This window comes from Myotis daubentonii, chromosome 20, assembly GCF_963259705.1.
Source record: "Myotis daubentonii chromosome 20, mMyoDau2.1, whole genome shotgun sequence".
Lineage (NCBI taxonomy): Eukaryota > Metazoa > Chordata > Mammalia > Chiroptera > Vespertilionidae > Myotis > Myotis daubentonii.
Genome location: NC_081859.1, coordinates 5,614,337 through 5,636,862, shown reverse-complemented (window position 1 = coordinate 5,636,862; position 22,526 = coordinate 5,614,337). Strand labels below are relative to the sequence as shown.

At 60.5% G+C, this 22,526-nt stretch overlaps 2 protein-coding genes across 3 annotated transcripts; both read right to left on the bottom strand.

Moving 5' to 3' along the window:
• Window positions 1–10,073: 10,073 nt before the first annotated feature.
• Window positions 10,074–13,916, bottom strand: PYCR2 (pyrroline-5-carboxylate reductase 2). 2 transcript variants are annotated; one of them, XM_059677793.1, is made up of 8 exons: window positions 13,703–13,916; window positions 13,458–13,528; window positions 12,403–12,582; window positions 12,063–12,284; window positions 11,755–11,847; window positions 11,440–11,603; window positions 10,468–10,634; window positions 10,074–10,359 (listed from the first exon to the last, which is right to left on the bottom strand). In XM_059677793.1, the coding sequence occupies exons 1-7, from the start codon at window positions 13,767–13,769 to the stop codon at window positions 10,469–10,471; spliced, it is 963 nt and encodes a 320-aa protein (XP_059533776.1). In that variant the 5' UTR covers window positions 13,770–13,916; the 3' UTR covers window positions 10,074–10,359; window position 10,468. The 2 variants fall into 2 exon arrangements, with proteins under 2 accessions (XP_059533776.1, XP_059533777.1); XM_059677794.1 differs by having other exon boundaries at window positions 10,074–10,317.
• A 99-nt stretch (window positions 13,917–14,015) lies between these two features.
• On the bottom strand, window positions 14,016–18,544 carry LOC132222613 (left-right determination factor 1-like). The gene is made up of 4 exons (XM_059677792.1): window positions 17,746–18,544; window positions 16,554–16,800; window positions 16,152–16,394; window positions 14,016–15,204 (listed from the first exon to the last, which is right to left on the bottom strand). Exons 1-4 carry the CDS (start codon window positions 17,993–17,995, stop codon window positions 14,841–14,843), a joined length of 1,104 nt encoding a protein of 367 aa, XP_059533775.1. The 5' UTR covers window positions 17,996–18,544; the 3' UTR covers window positions 14,016–14,840.
• Between the last annotated feature and the right edge of the window lie 3,982 nt (window positions 18,545–22,526).

Genomic DNA, 22,526 nt, shown 5'->3' with positions numbered 1-22,526 from the left:
GACTCCATGGGGGTGGGGGACAAACAGGACCAGAGCCCGGGTTCAGATCAAAGGAAGCTGTGAGGTTGAGGCCCAGCAGCAGGTCTGCTTCTGGGTTAGAGCCCAGCATCTGGGTGTCCCCAGGGTGGCACATGTCCCCTTCGCAGCCAGGGGCAGCCACCCCTGTGGGTGCTCCAGAGATGCCCCGAGACCCAGCCTTCACCCATCAGCCTCCCTGACCCCAGGCCTGAGGTCCCTGGTTGCACCTTGGAGTCTCCCGACATAACCCTGGGAGGGCCTCCCTGACCTCCCAGAGCAGCCTGGCCTCACAACCACAGGGCCAGCCCTCGCCTGGGACCCCGGAGCCCGAGAGGATGGGGGACAGGGACCCTTGTTTCAGTTCCTCTAGCCCCTTCCGGGCAAGAGTGAGTCCTGGGCTCAGCCCCGGCTGTGCCACTGACTAATTGTGTGGCCTGGGATGAGTTTGCCACCATCTCAAATGGGGATAAGGTGCTTTCTGTACCAGGAACTTGTCCGTAGTCATGGCGACAGTGGGCACAGCCCTCTGACACACAGGAGGTGCTCTAGAAAGAGGAGTCTCGCACATGGATAGTAACTTTGACAATGTTTCACCTTTTAAATTCTGGGTGAACGGTGCTTCTTAATTTTTCTTACAATTAGGACACAAGTCAAAAGGCACGAAAGGGTGTCCTTGAGGAATGTCACCGCCCGTTCCCCCTCGAGTGTCCCCGCTTTTCAGAGACACACGGAAGTATTCTTCCCACCCCGCGAGTCTTCCTAATCTAGCAACACGCTCTGTACCCTGTGTTCAAAATTACAATTTTAATGTTTCATTATAACTTCATTTGTAAATGACACAGTGAAAGGTCTCTCCCTGCCCTGGCTGGGTGGCTCAGTTGGTTGGGGCACCGAAAGGCGTGGGTATAATTCCCCGTTAGGGCACATACCTAAGTTGCAGGTTCAATCCCCAGGTAAACAGGAGGCAACCAGTCAATGTTTCCCCCTCTCTCTCAAATCAATTTTAAAAAACATATCCTCACCCTAACCGGTTTGGCTCAGTGGATAGAGTGTCGGCCTGTGGGCTCAAGGGTCCCGGGTTCAATTCCGGCCAAGGGCATGTACCTTGGTTGCGGGCACATCCCCAGTGCGGGGTGTGCAGGAGGCAACTGATCGATGTTTCTCTCTCATCGATGTTTCTAATTCTCTATCCCTCTCCCTTCCGCTCTGTAAAAAAATCAATAAAATATATTAAAGAAAAAAATTATTAAAAAAAAAACATATCCTCGGGTGAGGATTTTTTTAAAAAAAGAATTTTAAGTGAAAAGAAAGAAAGAAAAATACCCACATACTCTCCCTGGAAGAGGGACTTTCTAAAAACCATTCATCTCCATAAGCTCCACTTCCTGCCTCCTTTTCTCTTCAATTAATGAAGCAAATATTTACTTATGATTCTACCTCTTCGATGTGTCCTGGGTTCACACCTGGAGACAAAGAGGAAGGAAGCGCAAGAGCAGGGTGGACCCCAGGGAAAGGCGGGGAGCCCCAGGGTACCCTCAATGGCCAATGACATTGGACAAGTTCACCACCTGCCTGGCCTGGGCTTCCTGATGGAGGGAGATGGGGTGCTAATAACATGCCCTGCGCTCAGTGTGAGGGTTCAGAGAGGGCCAGCGTCCACACCCAATCAACCTCGCTCCTCTCTGGATGCCAGGGCCCCCTCCCAGGCCCTTCTCAGAATCTGGGGCGGCCCAGCCCCACCGACGAGCAAGGGGAGGGCCAATGACTGTCCTGTGAATGACACAGCACAGACTGAGCCCAGGACCCGCTCTGGCCAGGAAGGCGCTGGATGGACTGACACAGGGGTCTCTATTCCTCCTGCCCCCACCCTCCGGAGCCCAGGGAAGGGCTGCCCGCTGATGCTGGAGGCCCAGCTGCTCGGGGAGATCAGGGAGGCCCTCCCAGGGGCGGGTCTGCAGATTCCAAGGAGCCACGTGGGCCCCAGGCTTGGGGTCCGAGGGCTGATGGGTGCAGGTCTGGGGCGGCCCCCGGCTCCTGGGGCTGGGCCCCGGGGCATCTCTAGAGCACCCCCAGCAGTGTCTGCCCCTGGCTGTGAAGGCAACATGTGCCGCCCTGGGTCCCTAGAGGCTGGGCTCTCTAACCCAGCGGTCCCCCACCTCAGAGTCCCCTTTGACTCTGAGCCCGGGCCCAGTTTCAGCTCCTCCCCACCCACGGAGCCCGGGAGATGACCTCTGGCCTCACCCTTCCTTGTGGCCCTCCCCTGGCAGCCTGGACTCTGGCTGGGGTCAAACCCTTGCCTTTAGGGGCTGGATCTCCACCTGCCTGTTGCAGCCCCTAGAACCCATCTCCCCACCATGTCCTCAACTCCGGGTCCGAGGTTAGGCCCCCTGTCAGGCAGTGACCTTCACCTCTCCCCACTCCGCTGTTCCTCTCCAGCATAACACATGGAGCTTGGGGATGAGCCCCCTACCTCTGACCTCCAGGCCCAATCCAACCTGCAGAGGCCAGACTCCCCCAGATGCTCAGCCCAGGAACCAGGCCTCCTTCCTCTGCATGACAAAGGTGAGGGCTGCCCTCCGCCCGCCGGCTAGCCGGTCCACAGTAAAAGTCCCAATCCACATTCGCCCTCTCTGGCTGATTGCCCGCTTATTTTATTTCCCCGGCAAACGCTTGCACCCTGGGGAATCCACATTCGGGAACGGGGCCGTGTTTGCAGAGGGATCAGCGGTCTGGGGGATTTGCCCTGTGTCTGCCCCTATGGATGCCCGCCCTACACCCATCTCTTGTAGGAAGGGGTCTCGCCAGCTCTCAGACCCCCGGCCAGCAGCCTGTGCAAACAGCCAGGGGTCTTGTTCCTCCTAAGAGACCCTGCCCAGTCTCAGGGCTTCGCGGGCCCTTCATGCCTGATGACTCCAGCCTGAGCCTCCACTGGGCACCGGAACTGCGCCCAACTGCCCTCCACCCCCACCCGCTCCAGCTCAGTAAGTGGCTCCACCCCACTCCCAGCCAGGCCTCCAGACCTACAGGTCACCCTGTGTTGCGTTTTGTTTTTTTAAATATATTTTTATTGATTTCAGAGAGGAAGGGAAAGGGAGAGACAGAAACATCACTGATGACAGAGAATCATGGATCGGCTGCCTCCTACACGACTCACACTGGGGATCGAGCCCGAAACCCCGGGCATGTGGCCTGACCAGGAATCAAACTGTGACCTCCTGCTTCATAGGTTGATACTTAACCACTGAGCTACGCCAGCTGGGCTAGGGGTCACTCTTTTGTTTTTTAATATATTTTTATTGATTTCAGTGAGGAAGTGAGAGGGAGAGAGAAACATCAATGATGAGGAGAATCATTGATCGGCTGCCTCCTGCAAGCTCCCTACTGGGGATGAAGCCCGCAGCCCAGGCATGTGCCCTGACCGGAATCAAACCCGGGACCTTCCAGTCCGCAGTCCGACGCTCTATCCATTGAGCAACCCAGCGAGAACTAGGGGTCACTTGGTTCCTAGGGGCCTGGCCTCCCTCATGGGGCGTGGGGACAGGGCAGGCAGGCAGAGGCAGCCCGAAGGGAACCCTGGAGGCCTGGATCGGACCTGGCTCTGTCGCCAGCTCATACGAGGACACTTCTGTGCCCTGGGCCCGAGGGGCAGAGGCCCTACGGTTCCAAAAATGAGGCTCCGTCCCCAGCCTTAAAAACAAACACAGTTATGACTCACAGATTCCGTGAGTCAGGAGGCAGCACAGCTTCGCTGCGTCCTCTGTGGGGCCTCACAGGCCACCGTCCAGGTGTCAGCCAGGGCTGGGGCAGGAGCCACGCCTGTGCTCCCGCGGGCTGTTGGCAGAACCCGCGTCCTTGTGGTTGGTTGCAGGACCGCAAGGTCGAAGCGCCCTGGCTTCTGGCTGCCCTCAACCCTCGAGGCCGCCTGCAGGTCCTGGACACGGGGTGTCCCCTTCGTGGATGATGCTCCAGTGTCCTTTCCCTTTTAGGGCAAGAAAGCTGAAGGATGGGCAGAGAAAGGATCTTACTATTGGGGGGCCCCTTGCTCTTCCTGGACCCCACAGCTCAGACCAGGCAGGTGCTGGCGCCATTGAGGCCGGGAAGGAATGAGGACTCAGGGAGGGGGTGTGGGAGTGTGAAGAGCGTGGACAGGACAGTCTGAGGAGCCAGGGGAGTCCAGGGGCCATCCCAGAAACCTGCTGGAGGTCACGCGGGGGGGGGGGGGGGCCTTGTCAGCAGGAGGCAGCAGCAGGAGAGGAGAGATGGCAGGCCCAGGTGCGGAGGGACAGGGGCTGAGCCCGGGGCCAAGGGCAAACTGGAAATGGTTAGTAGCTGAGGTTTGGGGGGTGGGGGGAGGAGGAAGCCCGATGGGACAGAAAAGAACTGTCGGAGAAGCAGGAGGAGACCCCCGCCCCCCAATCCCCCACCCCCCACCCCGGCCTCCCGTGAGCCACAGGCTGGTGCTAGGGTCCTGGGCAGGCAGGTAAGAAGAGGTTTGTCATCGCAATAAAGGATGAGAGCCTAGAGATGGGTCAGAGGGCAGAGCCGCACACGTGTGCATGCGGATTCACCGATTTAGTGCTGGGAAGGCTCTGGGAGGGAGCTTGGGTCCAGCCCATTTCACAGATGGGAAAACCAAGGCTGCGGAGGTAGCCCTACGTATTGACGGCAGAGCCGGGCTGGAGTGGAATGTCTAGGTGACCGGGTCCCCCCATTTCCAGCTCCAGGCCCGCTGAGCCCCCTCGCCACCCCGCCTGTTCTGTGCCGTGGGCCCCTGAGGCTTTCCTTTGAGAGAACAAAAATCAAATTAAGAAGCTGACTCTCTCGGGCTCAGCCTGGGAGGCCCTGCCGCCTTGAATCGGTAATTAAACATGGAAGAGCCTGTCAGGGGAGGGAGGGAGCTGCTCCCAGGGCTGCTGGGGGACCAGCCTCTCCTCTCCCAGCCCAGGGGCCCCTGAAAGCTGCTGGGGGGCAGGTTGGAGGCCCCACCTCGGATCCAGTAACAGGACCCGGCCTTTTCCCATCCCACAGGCCAGGGGCCCTGGGTCCCTGGCAGCAGCAGCTCTAGTAGATTCTAGAGGGGGCAGCACGAGCAAAGAAAGAGAACAGAACTGGCCCCTTCGGAGACGGGCGGGCACAGAGCGTTCACAGAGCGTTCACAGAGGGGCCCACATGTGGTCAGTGGGGTCAGTGGTAGCCAAGACCTACTATGCGCCAGGTCTGGGTGGGGCGTGAAGCAGACCGTATGCGCTGATGGGAGGACACACCTGGAGACTCTGCTTCCCCGTGGCCTGGACTCCCAGCTGGTCATGGTCCTGCAGTAGGAGTCCCCCCGCCCCCCACCAAAGCCCCGATGAGGGAGGCCAGGCCCCTGGTGGGATAGGAATCCAGAGTGACCCCTAGCCCTAGCTGGTTTGGCTCAGTGGATAGAGCGCTGGACTGCGGACTGGAAGGTCCCAGGTTCGATTCCGGTCAAGGGCACATGCCCGGGTTGCCGGCTCCATCCCCAGTGGGGGGTGTGCAGGAGGCAGCCGATCAATGATACTTTCTCATCACTGATGTTTCTCTCTCTCTCCCTCTCTGTTCCTCTCTGAAAGCAATAAAGATACATTAAAAAAACACACAGAGTGACCTGTAGGTCTAGAGGCTTGGCTGGGAGTGGGGTGGAGCCACTTACTGAGCTGGAGCGGGTGGGGGTGGAAGGGCAGTTGGGCACAGTTCCGGTGCCCAGTGGAGGCTCAGGCTGGAGCCATCAGGAATGAAGGGCCCACGAAGCCCCGAGACCGGGCAGGGTCTCTTAGGAGAGAGGCCCACGGAGAAAGCAACCTGGGGACACCTTGACCTCAGACCTCCAGCCTCTGTGAGAAATCAGTGCCTGTTGCTTAAGCAGCCCGAGCTGCTCTTCCCACACAGGTGCCCCCGAAGCTCTCACATGCGGGGCCAGGTTGCAAACCCACACCTGGGCCTGCAGCCTCTGTCCCCACCTGCTCCCTTCCCCGTATCGCCTGTCTGTTTGCTTCATTAGCTCGACAATCCCCCAAGCCCTGACTCACCGATAGCCACTGTGGTCTGCAGAGGAGCTTGGCTTATCGGCTGCTTATCCGCGTAAACAAATTGGTTTTTACACAATCAATTACGATATACAGGGATGTGTAGGGGGGAGGGGGGGTGCTTACGCCTCGTGGATTACCCTCCTCCACTGGCCTGTCTCCTCTGACACCCAGCTGGCTGCAAGACTGTACAGAAGGCTTCCAGAGTGTTCTTTCTTCGGCAAAACCAGGCCTGATCCCTCCCAGCTTAACCCCCTGCCGGGGCTGCACCTGCCTTCCATCCAACAGGCCCAGTCCCTGCCGCATGGTCAGCCTCACCCGGCCTTCCTGCCTCCTGTCTCCCCACCCCACTCTCCCCACTCCCGACCCCACTCTCCACCCAGCCACCTCCCTGCCCGCCAACACTCTCCCTTGGGCATCAGCCCCGCCCTCAACACCCAGGGGTCCCTCCTGAGCCCACCCTGGCCCGTTACCACCTCTTTCTTATCTGGAAAACTCAACGTAACTCTCAAGAGCTGTCTTCCCCGAGTCCTCTGAACCCCTCCTCTCTGCTCCCCCAAGCAGTGCCTCCATCCGAGCCCTTATCAGCTTGCAGCGTCTGTCATCGCAGTCTCCCCCAAGCCCACCCCCGGGGCAGGGGAGGCCGTGTCTAGCACACAGGGCGGCTCCATGTTTGCGGGCGGAGTGAATGCACGTGAGCAGGGCTGGCAGGTGCTTCTCCCACCCCATCCCGTGCAATCCTCACGCGGCTGAGCCAGTGCCAGCTTGCAGGAAGGCCGGCTTTTCTCTCTCCACCCTCCCTGCCTCCCTGCCTCCCTGCCCCCCCGCGACCCCTGGGCCTTCTCTTGACCCGGGCCTCCATTTCCCACGGAGGGTCCTGCCACATGAGCAAATGGCATTTTATGTGCCCGTAGTAAGATCTAAATAAATACACATCCATTGACAATCATCTCGGCTTTTCACCTGTCTCCCTGGACACAGGGGAATGTTGGCTTCGGGCCACAACCAGCTCCATTCAATTTAACAAGCAACGTTGTTCTCCCGTGCCCCCCCCTCCCCCCGCTCCCCCGCCCCGTCCTGCCAGGTGGTGGCTCTCGGGCTGGCTGAGGGGCAGCCGCTCTGGGCGGGATTTAGGTGGGAGGCGAGGATCTGCCACACTTAGAGAGGCCAGAAAGGGAAGGCGGATAAATGGATAAAGAAAATATTCCACACACAGTGGAATATTACTCAGCCATCAAAAAAAAAATCTTGCCATGTGTAATAATATGGATGGGCCTTGAGGGCATTTTGCTAAGTAAAATAAGGCAGACAAGAAAGACAAATATTGTATCTCACTTATGTGTGGAATCTAAAACACAAAACAAAAACCAAATTCAAACAAAGAACAGAGGCAGGGTTGGTGATGGGGAGCGGGGACAAAAAAAAAAAGAAAAAAAAAAAAAGAAAGGGAAGGCGGCATTTCCAGGGGAGGGAATGGGGTGAGCAGAAACAGTGGGGAGCATATGGTTAGGGTATGTCTGGGGTCCAGACAGGGAGCGTTTTGGAGAGCTGAGGATAAGAAGATTGGAAAGAGAGCTCAATACATGCATTTCCTCTCCATTTCCCTTCCTTTAAAGATTTTGAGCCCGGCCGGTGTGGCTCAGTGGTTGAGTGCGACCCATGAACCAACAGGTCCCTGGTTCCATTCCCGATCAGGGCACATGCCTAGGTTGCGAGCTCCATCCCCAGTAGGGGGCATGCAGGAGGCAGCCCATCAATGTTTCTCTCTCATTGATGTTTCTATCCCTCTATCCCTCTCCCTTCCTCTCTAAAATCAATAAAAAAGTAAATTTTTTGAGAACCGGGTCTGGAGCCAGGGATGCCTGGGACAGGGCTCACATGACCCAGACCAGAGCTCTGGCTCCACCCGGCCCTCCCAGCCCCCTTCTCTGAGCCCCCAGCTCCTTAGCGATGCCCATAAAATCCACGGCAGCCTCGGTCTCCACACCCCTCCTCACTCCATCCTCCCCTCCTGCCAGACAGCAGCCCAGCCCCTAAGCTCTCCTGATCCCGGCTCAGCCCCTCCAGGTGGGGTGGGGACGGCCATTGTCCTCATTTGCAGGTAAGTTCCTGGAGGGTAAGTAGGTAGGTAGCCCAAGGTCAAGTGACCAGTGACACATCTGACTCTCAAGGCCTCTTGAGCAAGACTGGCCTTACCCATCAGATGACCTAGGAGACCATGAGGCTCCTCTTCCTCAGCCCTGGACGCCCGGGAGGGCCCAGGTGTGGGGGCAGCCAGGAGGGTGGCCGCCCACCTTGCCCTCCTGGGATGGCCGAGAGGAGGCGAGGGGCAGAGGGGAAGTGCTGTCCCCCCAAAAAAAGATCCCCATCGCTAACCAACGCTAAGCTGCTCTGCTTTGTGAACACACGAATCACCTGCCACAGCTGGCATGCGGGGCACCCAGCTGGCACGCGGGGCACAGAGCTGGGTAGGGTTTCTCCCCAGGACCCCGCACCCTGGCTGCTGTAGCCCCGCTGGTGGGCCTGGGGCCCTCACTGGTTAGCGCCTGGCGCCCTCTAGTGGTGCAGGCGAGCCTTCCCTCTGCAGCTGACCAGTGGGGCCGGGACAGAGCAGGGCCTCCAGGACCAACTTCCCTTGGGGCCTGCTGCGCAGGGAGCCGCCTGCTGCCTTCAGAGCTCGTCTCCCAGACGCCTGGGAGGGAACCGGAAGGAGGACTTGGACTCCGGAGGCTGGGGTCCTGCCCCAGCTCCCCTAGTTGCTTAGCTGCTCACACACCCGCCCCCCTGCCTGCAGTGTGTGGGCTGCAGAAAGGGGGGGTGCTGTGGCAGGGCCCCCCGGCTGTGGACAGCAGGGGAGTGCAGTCAGGCTCTCCAGCGCCCCTCAGAGCGTTGCTTAGCAACAGTTACCTAGGGACACGGATGAAGCCTGGTGTTTCTGCTCCCGCGTGGCCAATGGGGAGCAGTGGAGACATTTTTTTAACCTTCTACCTATGGAGATGGTATCTACGTGTGGCAACTGGCAATCTAAAGTAAAATAAAGAAAAAAATCAAGTGGGAAGCCAGCCGCAATCCCACTGCCCCAAAGTAACTACTGTGCACAGTGGGGACAGAGCTTTGGGGTGCTGAGAGGAGCGAGTTATGAAATGGGGACTGAGGCCTGCTCCAGGGGGAGGAGGCTGGGGAGGGGCAGGGGGTCAGCCCCTCCCTCTCTTACCCCTCTCCTCGCGCTGCCTTTTCCTCTGCCTTCCCGTCTTTTCCTCATCTCTCCGCGTCCACATCTGTCCTTGGCCCCTGTGCAACTCAGGGCAAGGCCAGGGTGTTGCTGACTGGGGTGCACGGAGGCCTCACAGGACACGTGGCACGGAGGGAGGGAGGGAGCGTTCAGTGAGTGTTTATTCGAAACGCTGCGCTACCCTCCAACAGCAGCCTTTCTCCTAAAATGCTTGCAGGGGGCGCTCAGCTGCTTTCCCGAGGCTCAGGCGTCTGGGGAGACACTGCACAGCTCTGGATCCTCTGCCCGGAGCCGGGCACACTGGGGCCGTGGACCTCCTCCGGGATGCCAGCCTCTGGCTCTGACTGCCAGCCCAGGGCCAGCCAGCCTACTGAGGAGGGCGCTGGGAGGGCAGGCCCGAGGTCCAAGGAAGAGATACCAGAACTGTTTTCCAAGAGGGGACCCTTTCCCCGTCGCCCTGGAGGACTGGGGCCACAGCCACCTTCAGTCAAATCTGGCCCCGGCCAGACCTGGGCGAAGCTTCGAGGGGAAGGGCGCATCTGAGCCCCGTGTGCGCACCAAGGCATCAGCCAGGGCCTGGCAGTTGGGAGGTTCTCAGTAAAGGTATGTGGGTGGGTTTAGGCCTGGAAGCGGGTGGCCTCCGGTGACCTTGGGCAGCTTGCCAGCAGGCTTAGTGCATTCATGCCTCAGACCGTGCTCCCCACAGACACAGGGCCTCGAGTCCCCTAGAACGATGACTTACAACTAAGCAGAGCAAAAGCAGAAAAGCGGGGGTCATAAAAAATAAAACTTTATTAAAGCGGCTAAACTTGGCGGGACCGAATCATACTTCCTCAGTACAGCACAGCCACCCTGTGCGTTCCTGCTGCGGACAATTCCAAGCTGCTCGCGCTCATGCGAAGAGGATGCCCTTGTCGTGTGCTGCGCCCCTCACCTCCACGTGGCACCACACTGACGCTGCTCTGGGCTCCCGTGGGGGGACCAAGTGGGGATGTGCGGGGTTCACCTGGCTTCTAGCATCTACCGCCCCTGCCCAGCATCTTCCGACGAGGGCTGCTTGGTCTGAACAGATTTAAGGAGCTTTTACACCAGGATCTGAAGACGGCTGGGCCTGCCCTCGCCCTGCCCGGCTCCTCGGGCGGGGCCCCCGTCACCGAGGGGCGGGGCTACCTTAGTCCTTCTTGCCTCCCGGGGCCGGGCTCCTGGTGAGGACCTTCCCGGAGCTGAAGGGGGTCAGCGTGGACACTGCCGGGGACTCCAGCTTCACTCTGTCCAGCAGGGTCTTCTTGAGGGCGGCTGGGGAGACCTTTTCCTGGTCGGCCATGGACTGCAGCTCTCTGGAGACGGCCCCGAGAGGGGGGGGGAGGAGGGAGGCATTAAACCCTGGAGCCAGACCGGCTCAAGGCTTCCCCACCCACATAATTCCCACCCTTGCTGACTGGATACCACCCCAAATAGAAGCCCAACACACCAAACACTCCCCCCGCCTTCTTAGACCTCTCCTCGCACTGCCTTTTCCTCTCCTTTTTTCTTTTTTTGTTAATCCTCCCCCTAGGATATTGTTCCATTGATTTTTCAGAGAGTGGAAGGGAAGGGGAGACAGAAACATCAATGTGACGGAGACACATCGAGTGGGTGTCTCCTGCAAGAGCACCAACCAGGGTCGGGGATCGAGCCTGCAACCAAAGTACATGCCCTTGACCGGAATCGAACCCGGAACCCTTCAGTCTGCAGGCTGACGCTCTATCCTCTGAGCCAAACTGGCGAGGGCTAGACGTGCTCTTTAACTAACGATGGGTTACTACCTAGATGAAGGGCACCAAGTGTATCTGTGATCATAAGGGGAGAGAGACAGTGTGGAGAGGCACAGGGCTTGAAGTCATGAACCTGAAACTGAACCCTGTCTCCATCACTTACTAGCCCTTCAGCATGTGGAGAACAGTCTGAGTCTCCACCTCCTCACCCACCAATCAAAGCTGATCCCGACAGTGGGATGACGTAAGGCCTGCAAACCTTCAGCTACTAAGCGGTGGCTATGAACAGCACAGGTTCCAACACGGCGAATGGGACCAAAGGCGACTGGTTCTGCCCAGCCCAGGGGCCGGCTGGGAATGGGGGCCTGGGCGGAGGAGAGACACCCACCGTGTGCGGATGCAGGAGGCCTCGACGGCGTTGATGAGCAGGGAGCGGAAGCCCCCGCTCTCCAGGAAGTGCAGGGCATGGATGGTGGCGCCGCCGGGGGAGCAGACATTGTCCTTGAGCTGGCCTGGGTGCTGCTCCGAGTCCAACAGCATCTTGGCAGCGCCCTGGGGCACACGCGGGAAGTGAGAGGAACACACCTTCCCAGGCCTTGAGCCAGCTTCCCCACCACGCCCTGCCCCAACTCACTGACCCACAAGGCACCCCCTGCCCCCAGGCTACGCCCTGGCTCAGAACACGCAGAGGGAAGCTACTAACCAGCAAGGCCTGGGCCCCCAGCCGGATCGCCAGGCGCCGGGGGAGGCCCATCTTCACCCCACCGTCAGCGAGCGCGTCCAGGGCCATGAACGCCTGTGGAGACACTCGGTGAGTCTTGGGGCGGCAGGCACTCAAGGGCACCCCCGAGGGTCTGCTTTCCCCGATGACTGGAGCTAGAGCCCAGGACCAGTGTCCCCCACCAGCTCCCCAGAGGTGGGGGCACCCCCGCCCCGCCCCCGCCTGCCAGCCCAGCCTGCTCCGCGTCCCCAGGAGGCTGAGGCAGTCGATGTGAGGGAGTGGGGGCTCACATAGGCGGGCCCGCTGCCGCTGAGCCCCGTGACGGCGTCGATCAGGTCCTCCTCCACCTCTGTGCAGAAGCCCACGCTGCTCATGAGCTGCTCCAGGAGCTGCCCATCCTCCACCAGGGCGTGGGTGCCCGTGGCGTACACCGTGGCGCCCTCCCGCACCACCACGGGCGTGTTGGTCATGCAGCGGATCACCTTGGGGGCCGGCTGGAAGGCCATCAGCTTCTGCAGCGAGGGAGGGGGCGAGGGAGGGGGCAAGGAAGAGGGCGAGGGAGTTGCAGGGCACGGCTCCCGCGAGCAGCCCCGCTCCCCTCCCACCCGGCACGGGAGCTGAGCTCGGCACCTTCTCCACGGAGCTGATGGTGACGCCGGCGGCACAGGAGACCACGATGTGCCTGGCCTGGACGTCGGCCCCGATCTCGTCCAGGATGAAGGGGATGATGTGCGGCTTCACGGCCAGGAACAGGACGTCGCTGTGCCTCACCGTCTCCTTGTTGCTCCGGGTCAGGTTCACCCCCAACTTCTGCAGGAGGAAACTGCCCGGCTCACAGTGCGGGTGCGGGCGAGGCCGCCGCCCGGCACAGGCCCTCCCAGGGAGCAGGTGAACCCCTGCGGAGACCCCTCTGCCAGCCGCGGCTGGGAATGCCCTGCCTTGTCCCTCAGGGTCTGCCCCTAACACCACTGGCACATGCTGCTACTGGGCAAGCGAGCACAGGTGCAGAGCCTGGACCCGCGTCTCCATGGCAACCAGGAACCGGCTGTCCCACATCCCCACCGGCGTCGGGCCTGGCACCCCTGTGCCAGGTAAGAAATCTCCAGGGCTGGGAAGTGACACAGGCCCTAACCCATCTGGCGTCCGTGTGGTCCAGGGCGGGCTGCAGGCACCCCTCCCTGCGGGACTCCGGTGCTGGGAGCATCAGCCATCCTCTGCACAGACCCTGCCTGTCATCTGCCTCCTTGGTCCTCCCCTCCCACACCGCCCAGGTGCGGGATGAAGACTGGGAATGCTCTTTGCAGAGAGAGGAACAGCTACCATGCCTGGCTCCTTCCTGCCTCACTAACTCAGCAAAGTGGCTACTGCGCTCTCCATTTTTATAAATGGGGAAACTGAGGCTCAGCGTGCCTCAAGGGCACGCAGACAGTCCACGAAGACAAACGCATATTTGCTGGGCACCTCCTACGAGCCAGATGCTTTCCATGCGCAAATATCTCAATTAATCTAACCGCCCCAGTGCCTGCATTTGAATCCCCGTCTGTTCGCCTGGGGGGAGGCAGAGGATCCTGATGCTACAGATGGGGGGGTGGGGGGGAGGGGGTAGTCAGCCGGCTGATGACCAGCTCGGGGGCTCCAGCGACTCAGGCCTCCCCCCTCGGCCCGCACCCCTCGGCCGCACCTACCCTGAGCGCGGACACCGTGGGCAGGTCCATGTCCGGGGAGCTGGCGATGATCTTGTGAGCCGACAGGATGCCTGCAGCAGACGGGGCTCTTCAGCTGGGGGGCCGTGGCCCACCCCGGCCCCGTGCTCCCCGCGGGGAGGCAGAACCCAAACCCACGAGGCTCCAGCAGCGCCGATCGCCCCGCTCGGCCCCCACGCCGGGAGCGCACCGGCCGCCGCGCACCGCCCCCGCCGCCACGCGCTCACCCGCGGCCGTGAAGCCCCGCGCCAGGGCCCAGGCCAGCTGGCCCGCGCCGATGAAGCCCACGCTCATGGTCCCGGGCTCGGTGCCCGCGGCGGCCGCAGGAATCGCCCCACGCGGGCGCGAGACGCCGTCAGGGGAGGCGGCGGGCGGGGAACCCAACGGGCGGCGCCTCGGGAGCCGGATCCAGCCGCTTCCGCCCCGATCCCGCCACCCTCCGCGCGCACTCACGTGGCCACGCCCCGCTCCGCCCCGGCAGCCAATCCTCGGCCGGGAGCTCGGGGCGGGCCAATCCGCGGTCGGATCGCGGCTGTGCGCCCGCCTCTCTGTAAAGGAGTAAATACTGGCAATGAACTGCGTGGACGCAGAGTGAAGCCACTTTTATTCCTGCGTATTATCTACAGTCAATGTTTTTTTCCCCTAAATAATAATAATAAAACAACGTAAATGCATGTGGTGCTAACTGGTGAGAAGTTCTCCAAAACGGGGGGAATAACTAAGTATGCGCGGGCAGGCGGAGGAGTGGGGGGCGGAGGAGAGGGGGAGGTTAGGGCTGCGGGCGATGGCGTCAGAGCTTGGGGCCGGGGTCTATCCAGAAACCAGGTGTCCTGCTCCCCCGTGCAGCGCCCCTGGCCGAAGTCCCTCCTCCTCCCTCCAAGCGCCCTGGCAGGGGAACCCGGGTATGTTTGCAAAAGTCCAAAATGATTCCACATTTGGGACATGGGGTTCATTTTCAGATATCCTCCCTACCTACGGTGAACAGAGGGATCTTAGGGTTTGGTTTTCATTCATCATGTAATAGAGTAAATGGGTTCTTTCCCCAGTTCTTATCTTAGGGTGTGTTGTCCCAAAGTCGGTTGAGAACTTGCCAGGGAACAGAAGCTCCCAGGCCATGGTCTGCCCAGGCTCAGCCACACCGGCTAGCCAGGAGCCAGGATTTCCTAGTCGGCAACAAGTGGCATTAATTACTCATGTAAGTGCTTAGGGTGCCGGGGACAAGGAATGGGAGAACACGCCGAAAGGTAAACTAGGGGCCCTGTTTGGGGCAGGGGATGACTTGCTAAGTAGAAAACTAAAACCTACATTAGCACCTGCTTTGGTGCACGTGTGTAGTCAGGGGCCTCGGTGGCCATGCCCAGCGCCCTACGGCTCCAGCCGCCTTGGCACGGGCGCCCCGTCCGAGGCGCAGCTGCACTTCTGCACCCGCATGTTGGGCAGGCTGACCACCTGGGCGCGGGGCCTGCCGCCCTCCTTGATGCCGACGATCATGGGCAGCGAGGTGGTCTCCGAGGCGATGCACTGCCTCGGCCCCAGGAACGGCCACTTGAAGGTCAGGGCCTGCGGGGGCTGCTGGCAGGTGCCCACGCACTCATAGGCCAGGAAGCCCGGGGGCTCCAGCACCCAATGCTCAGCCCACTTCATCCCCTGCAGGTCAATGTACATCTCCTGGCGGCAGCAGCGGCTGCCCTCGGTCACTGGGGCCTCGGGGTCACAGTTGCCCTGAGCTCTGTGGGGGGCAAGGAGAGGCAGGGTCAGAGGTCCGTTGGGGGGCTGAGGTCAGGGGACCCAGGGCGGGGCCCGGTGGGGCATCTGGGAGGGAGACGTGCGATGCATCCCTCGTGATGTTAAAAAAGCTGCATGTGTGTGATAAATGGTGAATGAATAAACATCCAAAACATAAATGAGTTCCGGTTTGTTAAAGGTCTCCTAGTATGCCAGGCACTGAACGAGGGACTTCACATGTCATCTCAGCTGGCACCTGCATGTATCCTGACATACACCTCAATGCAGGTCCAGCATTATCCCTATGACCCTGAGGACGCGGGGACCCAAAGGTGTGAAGCGACATGCCAGAGGCCCTGTAGCCATGGCAGGCAGCGCTCCATGGAATGCAGGCTGTGTGATTCCTCAGGCCTGGGACTCCATGAAGAATCCAGGATGTCAGGGGAAAGCTGTTCAGCTTAGCAGCAGCTCATGCTAATAGTTTTCAAAGACTTAATCATGGGTGTCTAGCTGGCTGTGGGTTAGTAGTTGAGTGTCCACCCAGGAACCAAAAGGTCACTGGTTCGATTCCCGGTCAGGGCACATACCCGGGTTGTGGGCTTGATCCCCAGTAGGGGGCGTGCAGGAGGCAGCTAATGGATGATGTTTCTTTCTCATCATTGATGTTTCTCTCTCTCTCTCCCTCTCCTTTCCTCTCTCTCTAAAAATCAATAAAAACACATTTAACAAAAAAGAATTAATCATGGAAAAGGGTAAAATGAAATTAGGTGATTGGAATAATGTGTGTCAATGACAACATTAAAAACCCACTGAAAATATCGGAAGATGTTTTTCAGTAAAATGTTTGAATAAAAAGTTTCTCCATTAGAAATGGACATGCAGTGGGGATGGCTAGCCTCCTGGGCTGTCTGCTCACCCACCCGGCGACCCCACTCCTCCCCCCGGACCTACCCGAAGTCCCCGAGGTCCAGGGTGTGCAGCTCCAGCTGGGGCTCGCCCTGCGCGCCGTCCCAAGGCCCCTGGGAGGCAAAGCGGACCAGCCTGTGGGCGCTGGAGGCCAGCGGGCCCAGGTGCTCCCGCTGCACCGACACCTGCAGCAGCAGCGGCTCCTGGGGCCGGCTCAGCTGCTGCCAGAAGTTCACGGCCTCGGTCACGTCGAAGGCCTTCCAGCCGCTCTCGTGGATGGACACCAGCCTGCGACACAGGCGGGACCGGGCGCTGAGTGGTGGGGGCCGGGGAAGCCCCTCCCACTGCCTCCCATCCCTCTCCACGAGATAGACCCCCCTAACGCCCCCCCCGTCCTCCCCTTTTCCTCTACCCTCCCCCCCAGCACCCCCGGGGCAACCTCCCCACCTGGAGTCAATGAGGGCGGTGCCGTTGGAGCCATCGGCGCGGACATGCAGCCACTCGATGGTGACCCGGGCCAGGTCGCTGTGAGGGGACAGCCGCTCGTGCCTGCGGAGCGCGGCCTCGGGGACCGGCTCCTGGAAGAGGCGCAGCACGGCCTGCACCAGCTCGCTGTTGGGGGGCAGCCGCCGCTCCATGCTGAGCACCAGCAGGCGCGTGGAGGCGTCGGACACCAGGAACCTGCCGGCCACCTCTGGGGACAACAGCAGCGTCAGCAGGGCCTCTCCAGCCAAGGGGGCGGCCCTATTCCGTCTCCCTGGTTACCCACAAATCCCCCTGGGGCCTGGGGTGCTTATAACAACCTCCACGGCAGGAAGGGGCAGTCCTGGGGCCCTGAGCTTTGGGGTCAGCTAGACATGGAGGGTCAGAATCCTCACCTGGGGGCACTGGGCGCGGAGGGGGTGAGCGCTCGCCCACAGAGGCGGGGGCTGAGTAGGATTCAGGCCCCTGCATCCCCCACGGCGGAGTAACTGCACTTTACAGTATCTGCCAGGTCCCCCACCTCGTTCCCACCCACAGTGACGCACTGGCAGGGAGGGCAGACTCGCTCATGGGTGCAGAGACGCAAACGGGTTCAGAGGTGATTTCAAGCCACTTGCTCAAGGTCAGGCCATCAGTGGCCGTGCGAAAACAGACCCCAAGGAACCTTGACCTGCCCCAGGCCTCTGAGCTGAGCCTGGGTTCCCCCACCCCCACCCCCACCCCACCCCCACCTCTGCTTCCATCGGCTCAGCCTCATCCTTCCACCCTCCTCTTCTCTGACGCCTTGGCTTTGGCAGGGTCCAGCCTGGCCCGCTGGGTGGGGACCTCAGTGCAGAGACCTGCCCTCCTTACAGTCCATGGTCCCCCTCACTCACTGCCCTGTGACCCTGGGCCTGCTTTGTAACCATCTCCATTAATAGGAAGGGACAGCCCTGGCGCCCTGAGCTAACTAACAGGCCAGCTGAGATGCTGAGGGTCAGGATTCCCACCTTGGGGTATTGGGGTCTGTCTGTGGGCACCAAGGGGGAGAGCCCCAGGCCCAGAGAGGGGCCCCAGACAGCCTTCCCAGATGGGCACATCCAGTCTTAGCACACGCACACGCACACACACATGCACACGCACACGCACACGGTCCAGGGTGCAGGGAGGGCCTCACCTCGGAAGTTCTGGCTGAACCTCTTCCCACGGGAGGGGGCGCCGTGGCTGCGCTGCAGCAGGGCCACGTACTGGGCCCGCACGTGGGCAGGGGTGACCAGCCGCTCCACGTCGCTCAGGTCCAGCGCGGGCACCTCCCGGAGCTGCAGCTGCTGCAGCAGGCTGCCCAGGATCTGCTCCTCAGTCACGGCCGCCCCAGGGCGGGCCAGGGCCAGCGCCCACAGTGCCCAGCACAGCCACAGGGCCCTCATGGTGCCACTTGGGGGGAGCAGCTGAGCGGATGTGGCCCCTGAGGAGGCTCCAGGAGGGTCCCAGCTGGGCGTGCTCAGGGTCAGGCTGGGCCAGCTTTATAGCAGCCCTGGGCTGGGCCTGGGTGGTGACAGGGGGGGAGAGAGGGAGGGAGGGCGGGAGGCAGGTCACACCCCTCGCCCTCCTGGGAGCTCAGCAGCCAGACAGGTCCCTGGGCCTGAGGAGGGGCTGTCTAGAAAGGGCACAAAGGCCGTCTGTACCCCGGCTTGGGCCTCTGGCCGCTGCTGTCTGGCGGCTCAGTGATAACTTCAGCGCCTGCTGAATTCCGCTGGCCCTGGCCCAGTCCTCGTCCATGGAAAAGCCGGTCTACACTGTGAAAAGGTGAGGCCCTCGAGCCAGCCCAGCCGCTTAAGTCTCTTTCCTGGAGGCCAGCCTGGGTGTCGGGGTGCTCGCTGGGAGGGACGCAGGGAACACACCTGCATCCCTGCCCACTCCGGCCAGGCCCATGCAGGACATCTCACAGAAGCCCCCGTCTCTCCCTCCATCTCCAGTCCCCGCAAACCCCTCCTCACCTCTCCACCCGCCTCAGGGGTCCTTGTCCCCCCTGGGACAGGAGGAGGCGCAATGCTGTCGGGACAGGGATCTGGCAGCTCGGCTCCTCGGAAGTGCCAGGGACCGAGATTTCGGCAGTGTCTTGGCAGGCACGGCATCTTCCAGGCAGAGCGCTGTGCCCATGTCACGCCCAGACAGCGGTCAAGGGACAGGAACCTGGAAAGCAGAGGCCAGAGCTGCCCAGAGTCCTGTCCTGTCCAGAGTCGCGGGTACTGGGCACACGGGGTGGGCGGGAGCCCCCTGTGCCTCCTCAAACACACAGTTTTTTAACCAATGTTTGCTTTTATATTTTTTTTAATTGATTTCAGAGAGAAAGGAAGAGGGAGAGATAGACACATCAATGATGCGAGAGAATCATGGATCGGCTGCCCCCTGCATGCCCTACACTGGGGATCGAGCCTGCAACCGGGGCATGTGCCCTGACTGGGAATCATACCGTGACCTCCTGGTTCATGCGTCAACGCTCAACCACTGGGCCACGCCGGCCGGGCTCAAACACACATCTTAGACTGACTGGCTGGGTTCAGATAGGCTGCTTGCTGGCTGTCGGACCTGCCAGCAAGTTCCTTAACTGCTCAGGGCTTCGGTGTGCTCGTTTAAAGTAGGGCGATGGTCATGGGGCTGCTGCAGAGGGCTAGTGGGAAGAGTAAATGGATGAGCACGTGTAGGACGCCGAGCCCAGTGCCTGGGGCATACTAAGCCCATATAAGCGCTCGCCGTCGTCATTACCTGCCCGGCCATCGCATTCTCTGGGCGACACCCAGGGCAGCCCGCTGTGTGCCAGGCACCGTTCTAGGCTCTGGACATGGATTCACAGCAGCCTGGGAGGCAGGTGTCAGCACCCGCCCTGAACTTGATCTTCCTCCGGATGCAAAGTCAGAAGGGCACCCTGCGAACCTGCCACAACTCACTGAGCAGGTGGAGGGCTCGGCAGGTCACCTGTCCCCCGGGGTCCCCCCTGGCCCAGGGGATGTGCGGACGTGCACGAGGAAGTCCTTTCCCCGACGTGTGTTCCGTCACGTGGGAGGCGAGCGATGATGGTGAAGGAGGACAGGGTGCGGGCGAGGGCCTAGGGGCCCGGGAGGCGGGGAGCACCCCTGCTTCCCCTTCCCATTAGGTGTCCTGTGTCACCCCCCTGCTGTGCTCCCCCACATCCCAGGCACAGGCAGAGAGAACCTTTGGGTGCGCAAGGGCAGGGTCTCCCCCGCATGCGCGCAGGGACGTCAGACACAAACTGCCCCCATGTGCACATGTGCATGTACAGTGAGGGGTTTTAGTAGTGAGGTGTGTGGGGAGGGCGGGGCTTAGAAACTGCAGACGGGGAGGAATAATATTAACACCGATAAGAGTCATCGTGGCCAACAGTGCTTACAGTTCTGAGCGTTTTACATCCTTTAACTCTTTATCCTCACCGTTTGCCATTATTGTACCCATTTCCTAGACGAAGAAACTGAGGCATAGAACCTTACCTGACTCGCCCAGGGTCACACAGCTGGGAGGCGCCAGAGCTAGGGCTGTTCGGAGCGGAGGAAACGGGTCCTGTCGAATACCAGGGACAAGGTAAGAGGGATGCTGACAGCTGAGCCCAAAAGGGGAACCTCAGGGGGAGACAGAACTGTGACCTCCCCTGCCCCCCTGCCCTCTCCTCTCCCTCCTCTGCTGCCTGGGAATCTGTGTGACTCACAAGGAGGAATTCAGAGCCCATCGTGGGGCTGGGCACGTATCTCAGAGTCTGCCCGTTCCGGAACTCCGGGTGCGCCCACACAGGCCCTCCTGCTCGCCCTGTGACAAGTGGAGTCTTCTTCAAAAGGCGGCTGTTGCTTTTCTTTGCAAGTGATGATTAGCAGGGAGAGGACTTACTGCATGCAAACATTTGGGCCTCAAGTCGGGCCAAAAGGTGCAGAAGTGTCCCACTGACCGGCGACCCGGGCCCCGGGAGCTGGCCCCCGGCTGGTGTTCCATAAATATGCAAAGCCCGCCACCCCTGGCGCTGCGGGAGGGGAAGCCCTGTGGCTTATCACTGGCCAGGGTGGTGCCGAGGATATAACACCCAGGCTGCCCTCTGTGAGCCACGGCCCCTCGACAGGCCCCAGCGGCTGGACCCCTGCGAGCTCCTGGGGCTGGGAGCCTGGGAGGCTCCGCACTGGCTCCGGCAGGGACCTGCCGTCACCAGGCTGAGGGAGGCCGGGCCCTGGGGCTGCTGCCCCCCGACCAGCATGTGCCCCCATGAGGTTCCCTCCCACCGAGATGCCCGGGGCTGAGGACCCACGGGAGTCCCCAGTGGCCAGGAGCCCCCTGCACTGGGGGTAACTGACCGGCTACATAGAAACCTCATTCTCCAGAGCACAAGGTCAAGGGGAAGGTCCCTCGTCCACTGGAGTCTCTGGCCCCCCTACCCCTTGCCCCCCATCACCCCCCGTCACCCCTCCATTTCTCTCGGAAGCTCCAGGGCTGGCCTCGCAGCACGGAGCCCCCTCCAGAGCTGTGTCCTCAGTGGGGACTGGAACTGCCCAGCCAACTCCCAGCGCCTGAGAACAGTCCCGCCTGCCGCTGGCCTCTGGTCCCCGTGCTCAGGAGGTCCCAGGGGCCCTGAAGGCCTGGGCAAGTAGCCCAGCGTTGGGAAAATGAGAGCCCTTCCCAGTCTTGGGGACCTCCCTTAATGGGGGGGGAGCCTGGGAGCACTCAGCACCCCGGAGGGTTTGCCCAGCAGGTGTCAGACCCTCCCCCTTCTCCCTGTGAATTTAGGGCCATGGTCAGCAAACTGCGGCTCGCGAGCCACATGCTGCTCTTTGGCCCCTTGAGTGTGGCTCTTCCTAAGCCTTAGGAGCACCCTAATTAAGTTAATAACAACGTACCTACCTGTATAGTTTAAGTTTAAAAAATTTGGCTCTCAAAAGAAATTTCAATCGTTGTACTGTTGGTATTTGGCTCTGTTGACTAATGAGTTTGCTGACCACTGATTTAGGGGAACCAGAGGGAAATGGTGCTACAGCAGGTCTTCCAATAACGTGGTTCAGTTGGCTGCCATCTCATTGTAACGCTGATGGGAGAAAAGAAATCACTTCCTGCTCTGGCCGGTTAGCTCAGTGGATAGAGCGTTGCCTGCAGACTGAAGGGTCCCAGGTTGCAGGCCCGATCCCCAGTGGGGGGCGTGCAGGAGGCAGTCGATCCATGGTTCTCTCTCATCATGGATGTTTCTCTCTCTCTCTCCCTCTCCCTTCCTCTCTAAAATCAATAAAATAAAATACAACAATTTTTAAAGAAGTGTTTGGGGTCTTTATTTAGAAGGTTGGGGATGTTTTGGTGACCGGAGCGCCGTAGGAATTTAACTTGTCTCTACGGATGAGCCTGTGGGGACATTCGTTTCCTTCTACACCGTTCCCCTTCTCAGAAGCGATCCACCACTTCAGGTGAGGACTTACTGTACAGATGATCCGATTCTTTGTAGAATCAGAGCTGAAATGGACTATCAGGCCATTGTCCTGCCCCCAGCGCTTAGAGCTAAGACGGAGGCTGAGATGTGAGATGTCCCCGAGCTCACACAGTGGAAGGGTCTGCAGAAAGCCGAGTCTCCCCATTCCCAGCCCCAAATTCCTTCCACACCCCGAGCTATTCCCAGCGCACAGTCACCCCGACCCCCGAAGCTGGCGGGAGGCAGCCCAAAGCGCCAGGTGAGCTGGGGACCAGCCAGGCCGGGCAGGGCCGGGCCGGGCAGGGCAGGGGAGGCGCGAGAAGCAGACAGACACGACAAATCTCCAGACCCCTGTGGCTTCCCGGACCCAGGCTCCCGCCCCGAATGTGGATTCCAGGCGGCTTGACGTTTTGCTGGGGGAAATAAAATAATTGGGCAATTAGCTAGTGGCCAAAGGAAGGCCAGGAGTGTGGATTGGGGCACTTTTTCCGAGGGGCTCAGTCCTCGGG

Bases quoted from the DNA above. Each gene is read 5' to 3' on its own strand.
- LOC132222613 (XM_059677792.1), bottom strand. From the start codon at position 17,995: ATGAGGGCCCTGTGGCTGTGCTGGGCACTGTGGGCGCTGGCCCTGGCC. The intron at 16,801-17,745 runs GTGAGGCCCTCC...TGTTGTCCCCAG, and splicing joins GTTCAGCCAGAACTTCCGAG to AGGTGGCCGGCAGGTTCCTG. The intron at 15,205-16,151 runs GTAGGTCCGGGG...TGCCCCCCACAG, and splicing joins CTGGACCTCGGGGACTTCGG to AGCTCAGGGCAACTGTGACC.
- PYCR2 (XM_059677793.1), bottom strand. From the start codon at position 13,769: ATGAGCGTGGGCTTCATCGGCGCGGGCCAGCTGGCCTGGGCCCTGGCG. The intron at 11,848-12,062 runs GTGAGCCCCCAC...GTGTCTCCACAG, and splicing joins GCGGCAGCGGGCCCGCCTAT to GCGTTCATGGCCCTGGACGC. The intron at 11,604-11,754 runs GTTAGTAGCTTC...CGTGTGCCCCAG, and splicing joins TGGGGGCCCAGGCCTTGCTG to GGCGCTGCCAAGATGCTGTT.